General features: G+C 37.2%; 1 protein-coding gene across 1 annotated transcript in view; it reads right to left on the bottom strand.

The window, feature by feature from the left end:
• Positions 1-1,751: 1,751 nt before the first annotated feature.
• The window catches only part of LOC124244552 (uncharacterized), a 308,769-nt gene continuing 289,669 nt past the window's right edge, over positions 1,752-20,851 (bottom strand). Inside the window, exon 5 of the mRNA XM_046671176.1 lies at positions 1,752-1,822. Coding sequence (XP_046527132.1) covers positions 1,794-1,822 — 29 coding nt within the window. The 3' untranslated portion in view covers positions 1,752-1,793. The remainder of the gene's footprint in view (positions 1,823-20,851) is intronic.

Below are 20,851 nucleotides of genomic sequence, written 5' to 3'. Positions count from 1 at the left end.
CAGCTCCTTATAGAGCTTACGAATTACATTCCTCCTGTGAACATATGATCTTCTAGGTCACAATAAAATCAAAGACTTTACCTGACTTTATTTTAATCTGTTTAATGTTCTCATGTCAAAAAAAAACCCTGGTTTACTTCAGTGTGTTAAATTTATTTTGTCTACTGACCATCCATGTAATATTATGCTCAGACATGCATAATTTGTCATGTTTTTCACACAAATAATGACACTGCTAACCAGACTGTTTCCAGTTAGGAAATACAATAATTATATTTTTGTGTATCCACAGACACCGTCTTGTATATAAAACAATATACAGTGAATAATAAGTATAGGTATAGTAAAATATTATTATATTATCTCTATTCCAACGTTTTGGCCATACTTAAAACCTTATTATATAATGCCTCAAATGCACACATGGACTAACACGCACTTCTCACTCTGAACACGGACAATTTATTGATGAAGTTAGTTTTGAAACAGAGTTCATTCTGGTTCTATGACATTTGGATGTAACTCTTTAATGTCTTTAAAATAGACATTAGAAGAATTTTTCTCCTGGGGATATTTATTTGGGAGGAAAATGCGATTTATTTTATGATTTAAAATACAATAAAAGGAACTATAACAGACACCTCTGGTTCCCTGCATCCCCTTGGCCCATCTCTGATTTCAGCCACAGCTACAGAGACAGACCATTCTGTGCCAACTCGGTTCTCCTCGCCACCTTTACAGTGTCTACCTCAAGTGACAACTGAGTGTCTTTCTGCCCCATGTGCTGTAACGCAGCTCAGAATTGTGGGGGAGTTAATTCCCTTGGGAGCAATCCACAACCGAGGGGAAAAAGCCAGTGGATAAATCTCTTGCCACACATCCTTTATGTAGAAATTCTGGAAGGTGGCCCGTACCCTTTCTGAGGTCCCAGAGGAATCCAGTTTCCCTGGTCCACAGTGGTGGACTCCTTCACCCACCCTTATTTAGTCTTTGCTTCTTCCTTGATTCGTTCTCCCTGCTCTTTAACTCTGGATCCATGGGATCAGCTCCCCAGTCAACTACCATGTTCAGGTCATTGTCTCAGACAAGCAACCCAAACCAAGATGATAGTTTACTGAAATAGTCAGCAATATCAATCCCCTTCTGATCCGACACCATGTATGTAGGATTTCTGATTTGTATGTCATTAAGACCCTTTTTTTCATTTCCCCAAACTACATAATGAAATGAAAGGAGTGGCAATCACAGCTTCACCTCAAGTGTTTCGAAAGCCTTTCTGAGCACATGCAGATGATACTGAGCATGCCTGTGCTAATAAATTAACATTTGTACAACATTCTAAGAAAAACATAGAAGCTGATATTATGTCATCCAACTTCATAACTCCACGTTTAACCTAAAGTACAATATTTTGGTCCATAGTCATGGAAATGGAAGTGGTATTTGCCTGATGTGCCACTCTAGATTAACAACAAGAATGAAGATCAAACGTACAAAACACATCTCGTCCAGATTCTGTATGGGCAACTAGGGAGTTAAAAATCACTGATTGTAAGCTCAGCAGCCTATTCATATGTCGGGACTTACAAGCCAGAAATATTTATACTCAAATATACCATGCTATCAAAAAAAAAAAAAAGAGAAACTGTTTCACATAGGATGGCAGAAGAGGAAGCTGTAGGGATGTGCTATAATGGGAAAGGAGACAATTTTACCTTTGATTATCAATTTTCCATTTTTCTTTCTTCTAAGGCAGGAAAAGATTCAAACTTTGCAGTTTATTTAACCCGATGTCACTCTTGGTATGTGATGCTCAACTGTTCTGAAACATAACAAAATGCAATAATTAGATGAAATAACTAGCCTGAAACAAAAAAGATACTTTAAGGAGATCTCATAAGAACTACTCTGGCAGCCATTAAATTCAGTGATGTGAGAAGAGCCTCACAGGAAATTTACATGGCAGTGTTCTTGCACAATGCTACACTTCATATTTTTATGCTTTTCAGAAAATAAAACCAACCATATAAAAAAGTCCTCATAATAAACAGGCTTGATATTCTACAACCTACTTTTCTACTATTAACATTTATATCCTCTTCAAAAAGCAATACACTGTCAGCATCAATCATTTGATTTTGTAAGATATGTTATACACAAAGATTGTATTCACTTCCTGTGCATTATTTGTTTTATTAACATTGCAAGTAAGCAGCTGTGACTAAAAGAAGGGGTAAGAAATATCATTCTTTCCAGGTAGCTCTTCTGACATCCCAGGAGGACCCCAACCATAGCACAATCTTCCCAAGTGTACTACCAGGGGCTTGCGATGCCTAAGCCAAACCATTACCCCTAGTTATTAGTGATGCTTTCTCTAGAAAGGGATAAAATAGAACTTCTAATTGGGCCCAGACTAAGAGGAGAGGTACCTATTCTCTTTATATTACATGCTTTATGCTGAGCTTTGATTTTCTTTTCTGAAAGGTAACAAAGAAAAGGACTTGTGTCACACACAAAAATGTTCTGGTGTTGAAAAGTGTAGGTATCAACAGGGCTCTGCTTCTATTTTCTTTCAAATGGCATTATTTTGTGGACTTGTGTAGCATATTAAAATAGCGTCAGGTGGGAATGAGACAAACAGTAAATCTAGGTATTAAACAGAGATGTAATGATATTCAGAATTGCGAATACTGGTGTGAATAATTTTTTGTACCTCCTAATTATTTATATGAATTACAACATCTGAATGAATGGAGAAATCATTTTACAGAAGAGGAATTAGAGGGGCCAGCCCCGTGGCTGAGTGATTGGGTTCTCGCGTTTTGCTTCAGCGGCCTGGGGTTTTGCCGGTTTGGATCCTGGGAGTGGACATGGCACCACTCATCAGGCCATGCTGAGGCGGCGTCCCACATAGCACAACCAGAAGGACCCATAAGTAAAAGATATATACAACTATGTACTGGGGGGCTTTGAGGAGAAGACAGAAAAATAAAATCTTAAGAAAAAAACAAAAAGAGAGACGGGAAATATTTAAAAAAAAAATAGAAGAGGAATTAGAGGCCAGGAGAGGTGATGAGGCTTGCCCAATTTTATTCAGCTAATAGACACAGAGGCAGAACAACATCCCAGAATCTCTGCCTTGAGAAACCCCTAACAATGTATTTGTTTCCAAAAAGAACACTGACATTCAAAAAGTTCGGCTCTCATACAATTCTCTGCAGAACTTGTTCGAGCAATATTTTGAGACCAGCAAAGCTGACAGGTTAAGTATTAGAATGCTGTGGGTGGTAAAACGCAAGCACAACAACAATACCATGTATTTTCATCACACTTAAAACATGCTGGGAACATTATATTGTCACATACATGTCATTTATCCATGTTATAAAGGACAAAAATGAGATTCCATTACCAAAAGCTATCAGGTACAATTACAATTACAAGCCCTGGTTTATATACAATTATTCTATTAAATATTCTTAATATTCCACAAAACCAGCTAAACTCTGAAAGGAATTTTTCTCCTACATATATGAGGAATAGGTTACTCAAGGACATAATGAAAAATTGATTATTTTTAAAACCTACAGAACTGGCCATTTAGTCCTTCATAAATATTTATTGAGAATCTATTTTGTATTAGACATTGTTCTTAATTGTCTATAGAAACAAATGGAAAGATTATGCAATTTCTGAAAAAGACACCCAAATATACAATAAGAAATCAATTTTATTACAATTGCAGTGTTTCCTAAATTAGGTAATAGTTATGTAAAGAAATATTTTAAACACTGGTAATGTCTTAAATGTCATCTAGTCTAGTGGTTCCCAAATATGGTTGATCACCACAATCGTCTAGAAAGCTGCTGAAAAATACAAATTATAGAATTTCATGCAAAATCTATTAAATCAGAATATTCATGGATATTCTGATCTATAAAATAATAATAGGCAGGGTAATCTGCATTGTGAAAATGTGCCCAAGTTCATTCTCCTGATCAAGCAGGCTGGGAAACCTACCGATTCTTGGCTAATCTCCTTAATATACAGAAGAGGAAACTGAGACGAGGGAATTGATTTGCCCAAGGCATTTCCCTCATGGTGATAGAACTGAGATTAGAATGCAGAATTCCTGATTTTTTTCCTTTTCCTTACCCCGAGTTCCTCTTTCATTTTTCCTTCCTGCTCTTTCCTATCACCAAGTAACAAATATTCAGTACCTACACCTGAGAAAGAACAAGAACAAAAGAAAGCTAAAAAAAAATGGAAAAAACCCCACAGGAATTTGAACTTAAGCTGTTTGATTCAATACTTGCTTTCCACTATTCCACTGGGTTCTTCTAGAGTCAGCTACTTCTGGGGTGTCTGCTCAAGCCCCTTTCTCTAGGACCTTCCCAGAACTCCGCATTCCCCAATCTTCAAATGTGTCCTCTATCAGCTGTTTGCCATGGAGTCTTCATCCCTGGCCAACCTTGATCGGACTGGGAGAGGTACTTCACCCAAGCAGGACTTGTAATTTGGGACCAGGAGACTGCAGTCTCATTTAGTTGAAAGAGTTATGGATGGAGTTTGGTCTCCCTGTCCCTTACAGGCAGAGGGAGTGAATATTTGTAACTGTGTTTCGAGAAAGGAGATTGAAAGAGACCCATAGAAGGTAGAGTAAGAACTCTCTAAACTCATCTGCTTCCTGCTCTTACTTTTTAATTTTTTCCTGTGGCTTCCCTGAGCTCCTATATCCTTACGACAAATTCTACTTAAAAAAAATTTTTTTTCTGCTTTTTCTCCCCAAATCCCCCCAGTACATAGTTGTATATTTTAGTGGTGGGTCCTTCCAGTTGTGGCATGCAGGATGCTGCCTCAACATGGCCTGATGAGCAGTGCCATGTCCGCACCCAGGATCCAACTGGTGAAACCCCGGGCTGCCGAAGCAGAGTGCACGAACTTAACCACTCGGCCACGGGGCCAGCCCGCCCCCCAAATTTTTTTAAATTATTTATTTTTAAGTTAATTTTTTTGCTTACAGTAGCTCAAGTTGGTTTGTTACTATGATTCTGCAGCAAGAGTCTGAACCAGTACACCTCATATCATTCATTTTATGTGAGGTACTCTATAAGCCAGTCACTTTAGTTACAGTATTTTAAGAGGTTCATTAAAAAAAAAATACTGGCTGAGAGTGTGGAGAAAGGGGAATAGAAACTATAAATGCATCACATTTTATGGAATACCTATATTTTTATAGAGTACATGTTTTGCAGTGTGACAAAGTGCAAATGGTCCAGATCAGGGAGACTCTTTTAATCTCAGCTGTGCCTCTGACAAGATTTCTGACTTCTGAAAGGTAACTAGCTCCTTCGAGTTTTAATTTTCTCATTTGTAAAATGGAGGCAATAAAACCTGCCTTAGTCAAGTTAGTATGAGGAACGAATGAAAGCATTCATTCATTCATTCCACCATTCCACAAAGATCTATTGAGCATCTATCATATGCCAAATATTATGCTGGGTGCTTGGAATAATCAGTGAACATGTCATTTTAATGAAGATGAGTAAACAGAAAATAAACAATAAACATGATGAAGGAATAAAGTACAGAGTATTTTAGAAAGTGAAACAAGCTATAGATGTGGGAAAAATAGACCAAGTTAAGGAGGATCAGAAGAGTACGGGTTGGAGGATGTGGGGATGTGAGGGACCTCACTAAGAAAGTGAGATGTGACCAAAAACTTGAAAGATGTGAGAGAGTCAGTCACATGAAGAGAAGAATGTTCCAGGCACGGGGAATTACCATGGTTAATAAGGTCCTAAGGGGGCATATGCCTGGTTGTTCTTGAAATCGCAAGGTAGTCAGTGGGGATGGAGTGACGTGAGGAAGGAGGAGATGAGTAGAAGTGAAAATGATGGGGCGGTGAGGGGAGATGGAGGGAGGAGGGATGGATCAAAGTGGCTCAAGGCTTTTTGGGTTTTACTCCGAGAGTGAGATGGGGGCCATCACAGGCGTTTGAGCTCAGAATTGACATGGCTTATGTTTCAACAGGCTCACCCTGACTGCTGGTTGGGAATAGACCATAGGAGAGGTCAGGATGGAGGCAAGTGGAAGGCTTGCCTTCCTGGAGAGAGGCGATATTGGCTCAGACTCAGATGGTGCTGATGAGGGGAGGTAAGATCCAGGCTGGGCTTACTTTGAAGTGAGAGTCAACAGGATCTCCTGATGGATTGGGTGGAGAGGGTTAATAAGAGGGAGACAAGAATGACCCCAAGTTTCTAGTCTAAGCAGCTGGAAGAGTGCACTTGCCATCAGTTGACATGAGAAAGGCTGTGGTTAGAGCAGCCACAGGGGAAAGATGATGAGCTCAGTTTGGCCATATTAATTTTGAGACGTCAGTGCCAAGTGGGCTTGTCACGTAAGTGGTTGGAGATATAATACTGGAATGTGGGAGAGAAGTCTGGGCTAGACTGCATTAAAAGTTTCCAGAAGACTTTCTGGTCTAGCATTGGTAACTGGTGGTATTCTTAATTTTACCTACACAGATGATGATGTAAGAGTTAATCAAAATAAAACATGTAAAGCACATACTGGCACATAAGAGGAACCCAACAATTTTAATTCCCTTCGGTTTCCTGCCTGTATTTTTAAACATATATTTCTCTTTCTCTACTGACACTATCGTAAGATTAAGTCTATTTGTCTGTGAAAAAAATCAATTTTTTCACAAGACATAATAATAAATGTAAGACTTTACATTTTGGGAGCCCTTTTTAAAATTTAGCCAAAATAATCTCCTGATAAAATATTAATAGTCGTACTCAATAAATCACCAAAAAGAACTTTCAGGTAACAAGGTAAATTCTGGTTTGGGCACAAGCTGTAAGATCTAAAGAAGAAATGAAAACAGAACTGAAATAAATCCATGGATCTAAAAAGTCATTCAACTTCTCTTAAATCTCCCTTGATTTTTAGCAACGATCAATAGTCCTTCTGGATAAAAGAGATGCAGAAACGTGGGAAAGATGATCATTCAAACTATAGATAAATCAATGCAGTGTATAGCTGAGGAAGCATATTTGCTTGAAGGCACAGCTGGGAGCTCCGGAAATTCTGGAAAGAATTCTCTAAAGTCTACAATTATATCTTTAAAATTGGTTTCTTGATTTATAAATGCCTTTTCAACTGGACAAATTTTAAACTAGAAACTATCTAAGTTTGAACTCTGTTTTATAGATGAGGTTAATGAGGACTAGAGTGATGAAACGGCTTGTCTGAGGTCACAGCTGGCCAAGAGTAAATCCAGGACTAGACCCGATGCCTCCTAACTCTCAGTATAGCTGTCTTTCCACTCAAATAGTTTCTCTTAAGTTTTTTCACCCAATTACCTCTTTAACCTAATAAGCAGCATCATTTCTTTGAACCTCATGTTTTACCCTAAAATCTTACTCAAATTTTATTATCTATAAAACATTGTGTTCGAAGACAACATTACATTATCTGCCTCCTGATCCCCTCACCCCTGCAGGTCTTGGGGTAAGAATCAGTTTCAGAATGATATCTGCATTTATTCTGTGACTTCCCAAACATCTGAGACAGCATCAGATGGCAGAAAAAAAAGGAGGACTAGCCAGTTTCCACTTCCTTTGCCAACCACTTTGCTAACTGATTCCTCATTTGTATAAGAAATTTCAAGACAGGGATGGTTGCATGGGTGTGCAACCTGGGCAGCTGCACAGGGCTTCATGCTCAGCACAACCCTGTGCTTTGTTTAACGCTTTTACTTTTGAACCAGTGTTTTACAGGTGAAGTCCAATGGGATACACCAGCATGTGGGTGAGCAGTGGGTATCTGCACAATATGATGTCCCCAGCCATTCCGTACTGCCTCCTCCACATACAGTGTGTGCAGTGGTGAATTCTGGTGGACCCACGATTCCTGGGAGTTTAGAGGGATTCAGCGGGAGAGCAAGGTTAAGTATGCTATGTCTGTGACTGAGTAAGTGGGGAAGCCGACAGTTCCAAGAGGTCATGCTTTCCATTGGAACTAGAAGTTGCTTCAAACTTAATGAGAAGGGAATAGTGTTGTAAGAAACACAGATGACCAAGAAACCCTATCATATCTTTTATTTTTTGCATTTCCCCACCTGTATTAGCCCGTATTAGCCCACTACTTATGCCAAAAATGATGACATAGAAAGAAAAAGGGCAGTCCATGGATCTTTTTCTTGCAGTCCTTCTTACTCACCAGGAAGCCAAAGAGAAAGGGTGTTGGTCAAATGCGCATGTGTCAAGAAGTGAAATAAAAGCCGTAGAGTAACTTTTGTGTAGTTTGCACTGTTCTGGCAAGCGCATAAGTATGATCCATTAAATACAAATTGTGTAATTTTGGTGATTCTGCATGCTTATATTTGCATTGCACAATATAAAGATGAATGGTAAAATTCATGTTAATAATATAAACTTCTGTTTTTCTTTACTTGGAACATTAAATAGCAAATAAAAACACTGAGACAAGTTGAGAGGCAGACGGTGGAAGAAAGGAAACAGTTACGTATTTTAATACATTTAACAAGTCTTTTGTCCTGCTTTTTGAACCAGGGGCCTGCATTTTCCTTTTGCCCTGGGCCCTGCTAATTATGTAGTCGTTAACATTCACCCCGTTGTAATGAACTGTCACAGACTCTAGCAAGCACTTCGAGCATTAGGAACTTAGAGTTTAAGTACTGTTTATAGAATTTTGGAAATGGACCACCTACTTCTGAAAATCTAGTATAACTGCAAACTAAATTAATCTAATCTCGAACCTCCTAATGTCTTTTCCTTCTTTCCCAAATGACTACTTGGACACCTGACCAAAGTTCCTAATTGGAGCCAACCCACCTGAGACATCCCTCAGTTGTTGATTTACTTTCTAATTTAATTTCATTTTAATCTTCCATTTGAAGCTCCATTGCCTTCAAGGTCAAACCCTCAGTTGGAGAAGAGAGAAAAGTCAGTGATAAAAGTGATTTACTTTAAGATGTGAAAAATGGAGATACCTGACACTTTTGAGGAATATTTACATTTTAAAGAAGCACTTACTGGTTAAGTCTAAATGACCGTAATGTCTAAGAAACAGTGCTTCTAAGGAAGGAAAAATCCTACCACTCTCTGTTGAGAAGGCCCTTTACTCCAAACCACTTGAAAGAATGGGTTGTAGCCTATTTCTGAACAACGGTACATAATTTTTGAAAAATGAAGTAATGTGTGCTCAGACATAAATCAACATTTTTCTAAGCAACTGAAAAGGGCTTCACAATCATGAAATATCTAGGCTTATTTCATGTCTTTTTAAAGCTCACCAAAAAGAAACGTACTTTAAAGTGTGGAGCGCTACTTGGAAACTTAGCCTCCATTTTATTGTCTTTCTTTATTTGACCTGTGTTCTTTCCTTCCAGTTCTTAGAGCTCAGTCTGTCTGTGGCAGCTCTGCAGCTTCAGGAGTGTTGTCTATTGGTTTGACATGCTTTCAACTCCACCTGTGTATGATTTAAGTGAAGTTGTTTTAATCTACTTGTTTATGGGCAAAGACAAAAAAAAGTTGTTGTTTCAATGTAAGAATGAAGTAAGTTGCATCAGGATGTCATCGTCTCATCTGTTGTTGATAAGAACTCAGTAGCCCAGCTGTTGAGGTGCCCCACTGGGGGCTTGTCAATAAGAACACATGGAGAAGCAGCTGTGGCAAGGGGACATTTAGACTGTAAATACCCAGAGTGTGTGAGAATATCTGAGAATTTTGGTCTGGGCAAGGCACTCTTTGCTGACGGAAATAAACTGTCCGAAGACCTTGGGGCACTGGCGCCTACCTTGGTATGGGCAACTCCCTTATTGGTAGTGATGACAAACTGCGCGGTGGCCCCATGAAGGAGATCAGCCTCCTCACCAGCCCCGGTGCCATCGTCCCCTAGCAACATGCCCTAGCAACGAGGGACTTTTACTTTGCGTTGGCTGCTGGAAGTCAGCTCTTAGTTGGTCAAGCCATCTTTCTGAGTACCTCTTCATATAAAAAAGTACACTTTGAACTAAATTTGGACTTTATTCCTTTCGTCTCCCCTTGCCTGGAACAACAGTGTGATTAATGCATCGTTGGTTTGGAGTATGTTGTTATTTCTTTATTGGCTTATTAAGAGAATTCTCTTGTATGCTACTGTCTTGTGAAACTGTTATAAATCCCACACTGAAACTGTGTTAAATAAATATTGGCAAAGATAGTCTCAGAGCACAATTTTGCCCCCCAAAACAAAACAAGGAGTCCAGCTAACGGACTGTCTGTGCTGAAATTGTAAGGTACTGCCCCCTGGGCTCCCTGGAGAACAGAAGGTGTGCAGTGACTCAGTGTGCTATCACAGCTGTTGCCCTGTTACAAAAAGATTAATAATCGATTCACAACTTCTACAGCACTACTTAGCAATACCTTTTAATCCATGTGACAGAAGACTAAAAGACCTTCTCCTTAGGGCAGATTTCTGGTTTAAAAAGAAGGTTCATCACCCACAAATAAACTGGAGACTCTGATATTTATTGCCAGTGACTTAACTTGGAATTCTCAATTGTCTTGCATTTGCACGGCCTGTCTTTCCTAAAATCTCAAGGTTTAATATGTTTACAAGTAGTTTTCTAAAAAACAGAAAAAACACAAAACTCCACTGGACTATCATAATCTATTTGGCCCTGCTGAATTCCCATTGCTTTCTCCTCGTTCACTGGGCTGACAATCTTTCATATCTCTTTCAATTTTTCTCCCTCTGGATGAACTTAATGGAATATAACAAAAAGAGCTACATTTGTTGAGTGCTTACTACATGCCAGGCATTGTTCTAAGCACGTTAAATGGATTGCTTCACCTAAAATTCACAATAACCCCGTGAGGTAGGTGCTATTATTATCACCATTTTACAGATGGGGACACTGAGATGCAGAGATATTAAGAAACTGACCGACTTATCACAGCTGCTCAGTAGAGGTGCCACGAGACAGACCTAGGCAGACGGTCTGCTCTCAGCCATGCGCTCAGCCGCTCTTTCACCTCAGTGTTTGCCTCAAGCCAAACATACAGATTTATTTCTCATGAACTCATTTTCATCCATCTATCTAATTCCTTTATATCAGCTTGGCTGTAAGGCTTTCAAAGCTTACCGTGTCCCAGGAACTTTAAATAAATTATTTCATTGAGATATTATCATTATTCCATTTAACAGATGCCAAAATTGAAGCATAATGATCAAATTCCTTGGCAAGAGTCTCAATTAGAAATTTTTGGAGCTAGGATTTAAATCTAGTTCTTTTTATCATTATGTTACATTTCACTCTTCTGTGTCAGATTCAGTTTTCCTTATTCTTAAAAATCAATTTCCCATGCCAAAGTATAGAAAAGCTTTATTATTACTATTTTTTTTTATCAAGTTGATGATTAGTTCAATTGTTAGAGCCAAATTTTTAGTAGCTGGAGACCAAAGTCTTAGTTCCAACGCGGATATGCCAGTTGGCAACACTGGTTCTATGGTCACAAACTGTCACTTTGTTTGCAGCCAGCCACTTCCCAAGTGCAAGTTGCTGATCTTCAATCCGTGGATTACGCAGTTTCAAAGGTGGACTCAATTTATCATTCATCAAATCTAATTTCTTCATTTCATAGATAAGAAAGACACAGAGAGATCAGGTGGCATATCTGAGATCACACAGCAAATTAGTAGCAGAGCTGAAACAATAATTCAGATTTCCTGACACTAAGTCTGAGGTCTCCATCCAATACAACAAAGGCAGCCTATACTGGCTATTTTTCACAGGGTCTTAAAAAGCATATTTACACATTCAACAAATATTGAGTGGTTACCATGTACAGACACTATTCTAGGTGTTGGGAACAGGGTGGTAAACAAAAAAGAAAAATTTCTGCCCTCATGTAGCTTTACAACCTGGCACTTCAATGGTAAATTGTACTGAATTTTTAAATTATAAAATGTTATGTGAATTTAAGTTACTTTGAATTTAATCACTGGTAAAAAAAAAAAGTGATTGTTTAAGAGACACTGGCTTGAAATATGGATGATCCAAAGCTATAATGCCTCATAGACAGAAAAGCTTATTATTCTATCTACTATTTTGTACATATAATCAAAGCCCAGTCATTGCACATAAATAGGGGTAGTGTGGGTTCTGTGGTAACAAGGGAGAGATGCAGAAGATAGGGTCGCTGCTCTCAAGGAGCTTCAGGATGAAGTATGAAGCACGTAGCTTAGAGGAGAACGTTGCCCCCCAAATTAAACTTCTTTAAGCAAATTCTATAACATTTAAAAATTATCTTTTACTCTGCAACAATCAAAAATCATTCTCTACAGCTGCTGAGAATTACAACTATAATTAAGTGAATAATCTGAAATCCCAAAGCCTCAGTGAAATTTTCTGAAATTGATTTATTTAAAGTCTTTTTAAATGAGGCATACCTTATTTTGCATCAACTTTTCCAGTGGCAGAGAAATAACAATAATAAAATGTAAATTTGCCTGTAGACCAGTATACAACCTCTTATTATTGCCAATAATTTTTATAATGAAGTGACAAAATTAAGCTTTTGGTCACAAAGGCTGGCTGCATCTGCTATTAGTCTGAATAGAAACAGCCACCCTAAAGCTATTTATTTCATAATGGAAAATAAAAAGCAGTGAAGTTTAAAGTACTATACTAAGCCTATGTTTTAATTATAATATTCTGTAACGTCGATACACACCATTATCTACAACAAACAGGGTCTTAAAAAATATAATATATTTTGAGCTGATCACAAACTATGCTTTAGTGTCTTCCAAAATATTAAATGCTTCGGTCTGACTCTCCTGCTTAATAAGTATGTTGCGTAGATGTGGCTGATAGCATGTTCCCTGAAGACTGCCATGTTCCTTGAAGACTGCCACTGAGGGAGACCACTGAAACATTTCACCTAAAGTCCAGCAATAATAGAAAGACAAGAGAACCCAAAATGTAACTTATTGTTACAAATCCATAACCATCTTCATTCATAAACTTGCACCGGAGCTGAACTGCTGAAGATGTACCTCCTAACGGGTATATACCCAATATTCAGAAGTGTATTTTCACCTACCACGAATGCCTTATTCACTACTTTTCAGGGGTAAATATTCAAGAATTCACATTCAGAAAATATCCTGAATGGCAACTCTTGGAGAAAAATCTAAAAGGTTAGCAATTAGTTGAACTACCTTTTATTATTCAGATCTGCATTCCTCATGGTGCCTTTAGAAGTCAGAGTCAGGAAAACACGTTTCATGGGGCAAGGTTAGCTAATCTATGTGAAAGCACACTGTCAACCGTAGAGGACCCAAATAATGCAGTTTGTCGTAACTCAATTTCTTTGGTTCCCTCATGGTTACATTGGGCAGCAGATTCAGTAGAAGTAAATTGTGCATATACTTCCCATTGTCCATGCCGTCACAATAAAACGTTGGCTAAAATACAGGGCACTAATGCTAATTTTTATGGTAATTAGGTGACATAATCTATTCCAGAGGCAAAAGCAGCGAATAGGAAGAAAGGGAGCCTCTTTTTATTTTCTTTACCCCCAGCATGATGGAAAGTGGGTAGGGCCAATGCTACAAAATGCTGTGAAAGGCACTCATTTTGTGTTCAGCACTTTTCTGCGTCCTTTTTCTGTACACTTCTTTCCAATTTAGTATCTTTTTTTCAGATACTGTTTTGCAAGTTTCTCTTCATTAAAACTCTAATACCTAACAACTGGTCCAGCCCAGAAAGCCTCTTTGTCCCTGCAGACCCAAGACACTCCTCTCTCACTGAGAGGCACCCAGAGGCCTGGCTGTCAACATCCCATTCAGCTCCCTCAGGCAGCACCAGCAGGGGCCAGTGAAACCCCCAGCAGCACCAGATTAACCCAGCAGACAAACCAACAATGGAAAGACATTGAAAACTAAACTGCCATTGGAATCACAGCCCACAAAAGTAGGCCACAACTTGCATCCTACACTTAAATGGTGTGACCACCTACTACAATAAAAGATTTGAATAGCACCCAAGGTCTCCTAACTTAAGACAAATTGTCCAGGATATAATTAAAAACCACCTGTTGTACCAAACATCAAGAAAAATCACAACTTAAATGAGAAAGGACAATCAACTGATGCCAAGATTGAAATGAGTCAGATGGCTGAATTATCTGAGAAGGATTTTAAACAACCATCATATAACTGTTTCAACAATCAATTACAAATTCTTTTTGAACATATGAAAATATAGAAACTTTTAGCAAAGAAATAGAAATTACAAAAAAGAATCAAATGTAAATTAATAGAACTAAAAATACAATAACAGAAATAATAATAAAAGAAAACAACTTGGTGGATAGACTCAAAAGAAGAGTGAAGACAGAGGACAGATCAATTGAAATCACACAACCTGAACACAGGGAGAAACTGGAATATTTCAAAAATGAATAGAAACTTTAGGGGTGTATAGGACAATAATAAAAGATTCAACATTCATTTCTTCAGAGTCCCAGAAGGAGAGGAGAAAGAGAGTGGGCCTCAAAGAATATTCAAAGAAATTGTGGCTGAACACTTCCCAAATTTGGTAAAATAACATATTCACAGGTTTAAGGAGCTGAGAAAACTCCAAAAAGGAATATGCACTCAAAAAATATGCACCAAGACACGTTATAATTAAATTTTTGAAAAATGAAAGACAAAGAAAATATCTGAAGTCAGCCAGAGAGAAATAAGCATTTCTATAAGGCAACACCAATTTGAATAACAGCAGATTTCTCATTTGGAACCATGAAGGTCAGAAAGAAGGAGCAAAACATTTTTCAAATGATGAAAGAAAAGAACTGTCAATTGTGAATTCTATATTCAGAAAAACTATCTTTCAGGAAGGAAGAGGAAATTAAGATATTCTTATACAAAGAAAAATTAAGAGTTTGTCAGTAGTAAACCTAACCTTAAAGGCCAGCTAAAGGATGTTCTTCAAAGAGAAAGGAAATGATAAAAGAAAGAACCTTGGAGCATAAGAAAGACAGCAACAAGGAAAACAGCAGAAAGACAGGCATACACAATACTTTTACTTATGAGCTTCATAAATCATATTTGATGATTGGAAAAAGTTAGAATGCAATCTAACACTCAAGATAATGATATCTATAAGTGTGGAAGGTAAAGAGACATAAACAGAGTGAGGTTTCCATACTTAAAAGTGGTAAACTGTTCGTACCAGTAGACTGTGATAAGTCACATATGTAATACCCAGAGCAACCACTGTGAAAACTATGCAAAGAGACATACTCAAAACTACCATAGAGAAAATGTTTTCAAATCATATATCGGATAAGGGATTAATATCCAGAACGTGAAGAGAACTCCCACAACTCAACAACAATGACAAAAAAAAAACAATCCAATTAAAAAATGGGCAAAGGATTTGAGTAGACATTTCTCCAAAGAATATATACAAATGGCCAATAAGCACATGAAAAGATGATCAGCAATACTAATTATTAAAGAAATGCAAATCAAAACCACAGTGAGATATCACTTCACATCCATTAGGTTGGCCATTATAAAAAAACAAAACGGAAAATAACAAATGTTGATGATGTGGAGAAATTGGAACTATTGTGCATTATTGGTGCGATTCAACAGCAAAAAAACAATCAAACTAAAAATGGGCAGAGGAACTGAGCAGACATACAAATGGCCAACATGTACATGAAAAGGTGCTCAACATCACTAATTATCAGAGAAATGCAAATGAAAACTACAAAGAGATATCACCTCACACCTGTTAGAATGGCAATCATTAAAAATACAAGAAATAACAAGTGTTGGTGAGGATGAGGAGAAAAGAGAACCCTTGTGCACTGTTGGTGGAAATGTAAATTGGTGCAGTTAGTATGGAAAACAGTACGGAGGTTCCTCAAAAAATTAAACACAGAATTTACATATGATCTGGCAATCCCACGTCTGGGTATATATCCAAAGAAATGAAATCACACCTGCACTTCCATAGTTCATTGCAGCATTATCCACAATAGCCAAAATATGGAAATAAGCTAAGTGTTTGCTAATTCATGAATTGATAAAGAAGGTGTGTATATAGATACAATGGAATATTATTCTGCCATAAGAAAGAAGGAAATCCTACCATTTTCAACAACACAAATAAACCTTGAGGGCATTATGCTAAATGAAATCAGACAGAAAGACAAATACCATATGATCTCACTTATCTGTGGAATTAAAAGAAACGAAGTCACATGAATGGACCTTGAGGACATTATGCTTTGAATGTGACATACATCAGACAGAAATAAGTGAAATAAGTCAGACAGAGAAAGACAAATACTGCATGGTACCTCTTATACGTGGAATCTAAAAAAATGAACTCATAGAAACAGAAAGTAGATTGGTGGTTACTAGGGACTGGCCGGGTGGAGGAAATCGGGAGATGTCAGTCAAAGAGTACAAATTTCCAGTTATAAGATGAATAGGTTCTGGGGATCTAATTTACAGCATGGTTATTATAGTTAACAATACTATAACGCATAATTGAAAGCTGCTAAGAGAGTAGATCTTAAATGTACTCATCACAAAAAAACAAATGCTAACCATGTGACGTGATGGAGGTATAAGCTAACTCTATGGTGGTAATCATTTTGTAGTATATAAATGTATCAAATCAACATATTGTACACCTTAAATTTACACCATGATACATGTCAATCGTATCTCAATAAAGCTGGAAGTAAAATAAGATAGTTCAGCTGCTGTAGAAAACTTTATGGCACTTCCTCAAAAAACTAAACAGAATTACTGTATGATCCAGCAAAATTCCACTTCTGGGGGCTGGCCCCGTGGCCGAGTGGTTAGGTTTGCGTGCTCCGCTGCAGGCGGCCCAGTGTTTCGCTGGTTCGAATCCTGGGCGCCGACATGGCACTGCTCATCAAACCATGCTGAGGCAGCGTCCCACATGCCACAACTAGAAGGACCCACAACGAAGAATGTACAACTATGTACCGGGGGGCTTTGGGGAGAAAAAGGAAAAAATAAAATCTTTAAAAAAAAAAAATTCCACTTCTGGTACATATCCAAAAGAATTGAGAGTAGGGACTCAAACAGAAATTTGCACACCCATGTTCACAGCACCATTATTCACAATAGCCAAAAGGTAGAAACAACCCAAATGTCCACTGACAGATGAATGAATAAACAAAATGTGGTATATGTGTACAATGGAATATTTATTCAGCCTTATGAAACGCTGATGCGTGCTATAACATGGATAAACTTAGAAGACATTATATTAAGTGAAATAAGCCAGACACAAACCAACAAATATTGCATGATTCCACGTATACGAGGTTCCTAGAATAAGCAAATTCATAGAGAAAGAAAGCAGAATAGTGGTTCCCCGGGGCAGGGAGCAGGTGGGATGGAGTAATTGTTTAATGGACACAGAGTTTCAGTTTGGGATGATGAAAAAGTTCTGGAGATAATAGTGCTGATAGTTGACAACAGTATGGATGTACTCGATGCCACTGAATTATATATACTCAAAAATGGTTAAAATGGTAAATTTATGTTATGTATATTTTACCAAAATAAAAAAAAAGCATTATAAGTAAATTAAGATAGACTCCTAAAAACTGTTCAAGTAACACACAGAAAGGCAAGAAAAGAGAAAGAGAAGAACAAGAACCAGAAGAAACAAGCAGAAAACATATAATGAAATGGCCAACGTATGCACTAATATTTCAATAATTACCTTAAATATAAACAGTCTAAATACGCCAATTAAAAATTGACATGAGTGAATGAAAATATGACTCAACTATATGAAGTTTACAAGAAACTGACTTGAAATACAGAAAATTCTGTTTGTTTCAAACAGAAACAAATAGACCACACAGAAATTAATTTAAAAAAATAGATGTGGTTATACTGATAGATAAAGAAGTCTTCAGACCAAGGAAAATTACTAGAGAAAAGAGGGACTTAACACAATGATATGAGGATCGATAGGGTAGGAAGACATAACAATCCTAATCCTAAATGTGTACATAACAAATGGAGCGTCAATAGAAACTGACAGAGCTGCAAAGAGAAATAGAAAAATCCACAATTATAGTTGGGACTTCAACACCCTATTCTTAAAAATGGACAGAACTACTAGACAGAAATTCAGCAAAGATATAGAAGATCTGAACAACACCAATCAACTCACAGAATCTCATCAACAAATGCGGAACATGACACCCAACAACAGAAGAGTACACATTTTTTCCAAACACCCATGGAACTTCACCAAAATAGACCAGATCCTCAGCCAAAAAACAAACCTCAACCAAAAGAAAGTATTAAAATCATACATAATGTGTTCTGTGACCATGACGGAATCAAACTAGAAATTGGTAACAGAAAGCTAACGAGAAAATTTCTACGTATGTAGATATTATACCACAGACCTCTCAATAATCCATTAGTCCAAAAAGCAGGTCTTAAAGAAAATTTTATAAAATACACGGACTGAAGGGAAAGTAAACTCAAAATACATAGGGTGCAGTTGAAGCAGTGCGGAGAAATTTATAGCATTAGAAATGAGGAAAGGGCTCAAATCAATAGTCTAAGTTCCTACTGCAAGACGCTGGAAAAGAATGACCAAAATAAACCCAAAGCAGCAATGAAGTCAGTGAAATAGAAATCTGCTGTTTTGGGAAAAATAAACAAAATTGATAAAGCTTTAACAAGACTGACAAAAATAAAATGAGAGAAAATGCACATCAGCAATCTCAGAAATGAAATAAGGGATATCATGAGAGATCCTGCAACTGTTATAACATAATAAGGGAGCATTACAAAAAACTTTATGGTCAAAAGTTTGACATCTTAGAAGAAAGGGAGCAATTCCTCAAAAACCATAAACTACCAAAACTCAACCAAGATATGATAGATAATTTGAATAGCCCTGTAACTATCAAAGAAATTAAATTCATAATTTAAAACTACTGAGAAAGAAATTTCCAAACCCAGATGGTGTCACTGGAGAATTATACCAAACATTTAAAGAATTTACCGATCTTCAGAATCTGTTCCAGAAGAAAGATGAGGAAGGAACAATTCCCAACTCATTTTATGATACCAAAACCAGACAAGGAAAATACAAAATAATAAAACTACAAACCAATTTCCCCCATGAACTTAAATGTAAAAGTCCTCAACAAAACACTAGTAAATTGAATCCAACAATGTATGAGCAGAACTATACTCCATGACCAATTGTTCAAGGTTGGTTCAACATTCCAACATCAGTCAATGTAGCCCAAACTATGAAAAAGCTAAAGAAAAAATGTCACGTGATCATATCAATTGATGCAGAAGAAACATTTGACAAAATCAAACATACATTTATGATGACTCTTAGCAAGCTAAGACTAGAGGGAAATTACCTCAACTTGATAAAGAGCATTTAGAAAAAAAATCTACAGCTAATAACATACTTAAATATCATATTTTCCCCTGAGATTAGAACATGTCAAGGATGTGTGCTTTCACCACTCTTTATTAAACATAGTATTGGAAGTTTTAGCCACCCCATTAAGGCAGGAAAAAGAAACAAACAGTATAAAGATTGGGAAAGAAGAAATAAAATTATCTCTATGTGGAGATGGCATGATTGTCTATATAGAAAGTCCCAAGTGATCTACAAAAAATCTCCTAGAACTAATAAGTAATTTCGGCAATTTTGCAGGATACAACATCAACACACAAAGACCAGTTACATTTCTATATGCTAACAATGAACATGTGGAAACAAATTAAAAACACAATGCCATTTAAAACTGCTGCAAAGAAAATGAAATACTTAGGTAAACAATTAAGATAGCATTTATAGGAGCCAGCCCTGTAGCCTGGTGGTTAACTGGCATGCTCCACTTCAGTGTCCTGGGTTTGGTTCCCATGCTCAGTCCTGTACCACTTGTCAGCAGCTACGCTGTGGCAGCGATCCACACACAAAATAGAGGAAGATTGGCACAGATGTTAGCGCAGGGCAAATATTCCTCAGCAAAGGAAAAAAAAAAAAAAGGAAGAAAGCATGTACAGAATCTACATGTTGAAAATGACAAAATATTGATGAAGATATCAAAGAAGATCAAAATAAATGGAGATACACATTCATGGATTGGAAGACTCAAGATAGTAAAGATGTCAATTCTCCTCAAATTGATCTACAGGCTTAATGCAATTCCTATCAAAATCTTGGCAAGGTCTTTTATAGACACAGAGAAGCTTTTTCTAAAATGTATATGAAGAGCAACAAATCCCGGAATACTAACATAATTGTGACAGAAGAATAAAAATTAGAAATCTACTAACATTAAGGCTTAATATATACCTGCAGTAAAGACAGTGTGGTATTGGTGGAGGTATAAACAATTCTATGGAACAGAATAAAGAATTCAAAAACAGACCCACACAAATATACTCAACTGGTTTTTAATGAAGATGCTAACGCAATTCAACAGAGGAAGGGCTAGCCTTTCAACAAATAGCGCTTGGGGCAATTGGACATCCATGGGTAAAACAATCAACCTCAACCTCAATCTCACACCTTACATAAAATTTAACTTAGCATGGATCATAAACTCAAACATAAAATGTAAAACTATAAAACTTTCAGAAAAAGAAACAGAAAAAATTCTTTGGGATCTAGGACTAAACAGAGTTTTCAGATTCGACACTAAAAGTATGATCCATAAAGGAAAAAATTGACAAATTGACTTGATCAAAATTAAAATCTGTTGCTCTGTGA

The sequence above is a fragment of the Equus quagga genome, chromosome 9 (genome assembly GCF_021613505.1).
Source record: "Equus quagga isolate Etosha38 chromosome 9, UCLA_HA_Equagga_1.0, whole genome shotgun sequence".
Taxonomy (NCBI): domain Eukaryota; kingdom Metazoa; phylum Chordata; class Mammalia; order Perissodactyla; family Equidae; genus Equus; species Equus quagga.
The sequence above is the reverse complement of the archived record's forward strand: the minus strand, read 5'-3'. Positions and strand labels throughout refer to the sequence as shown.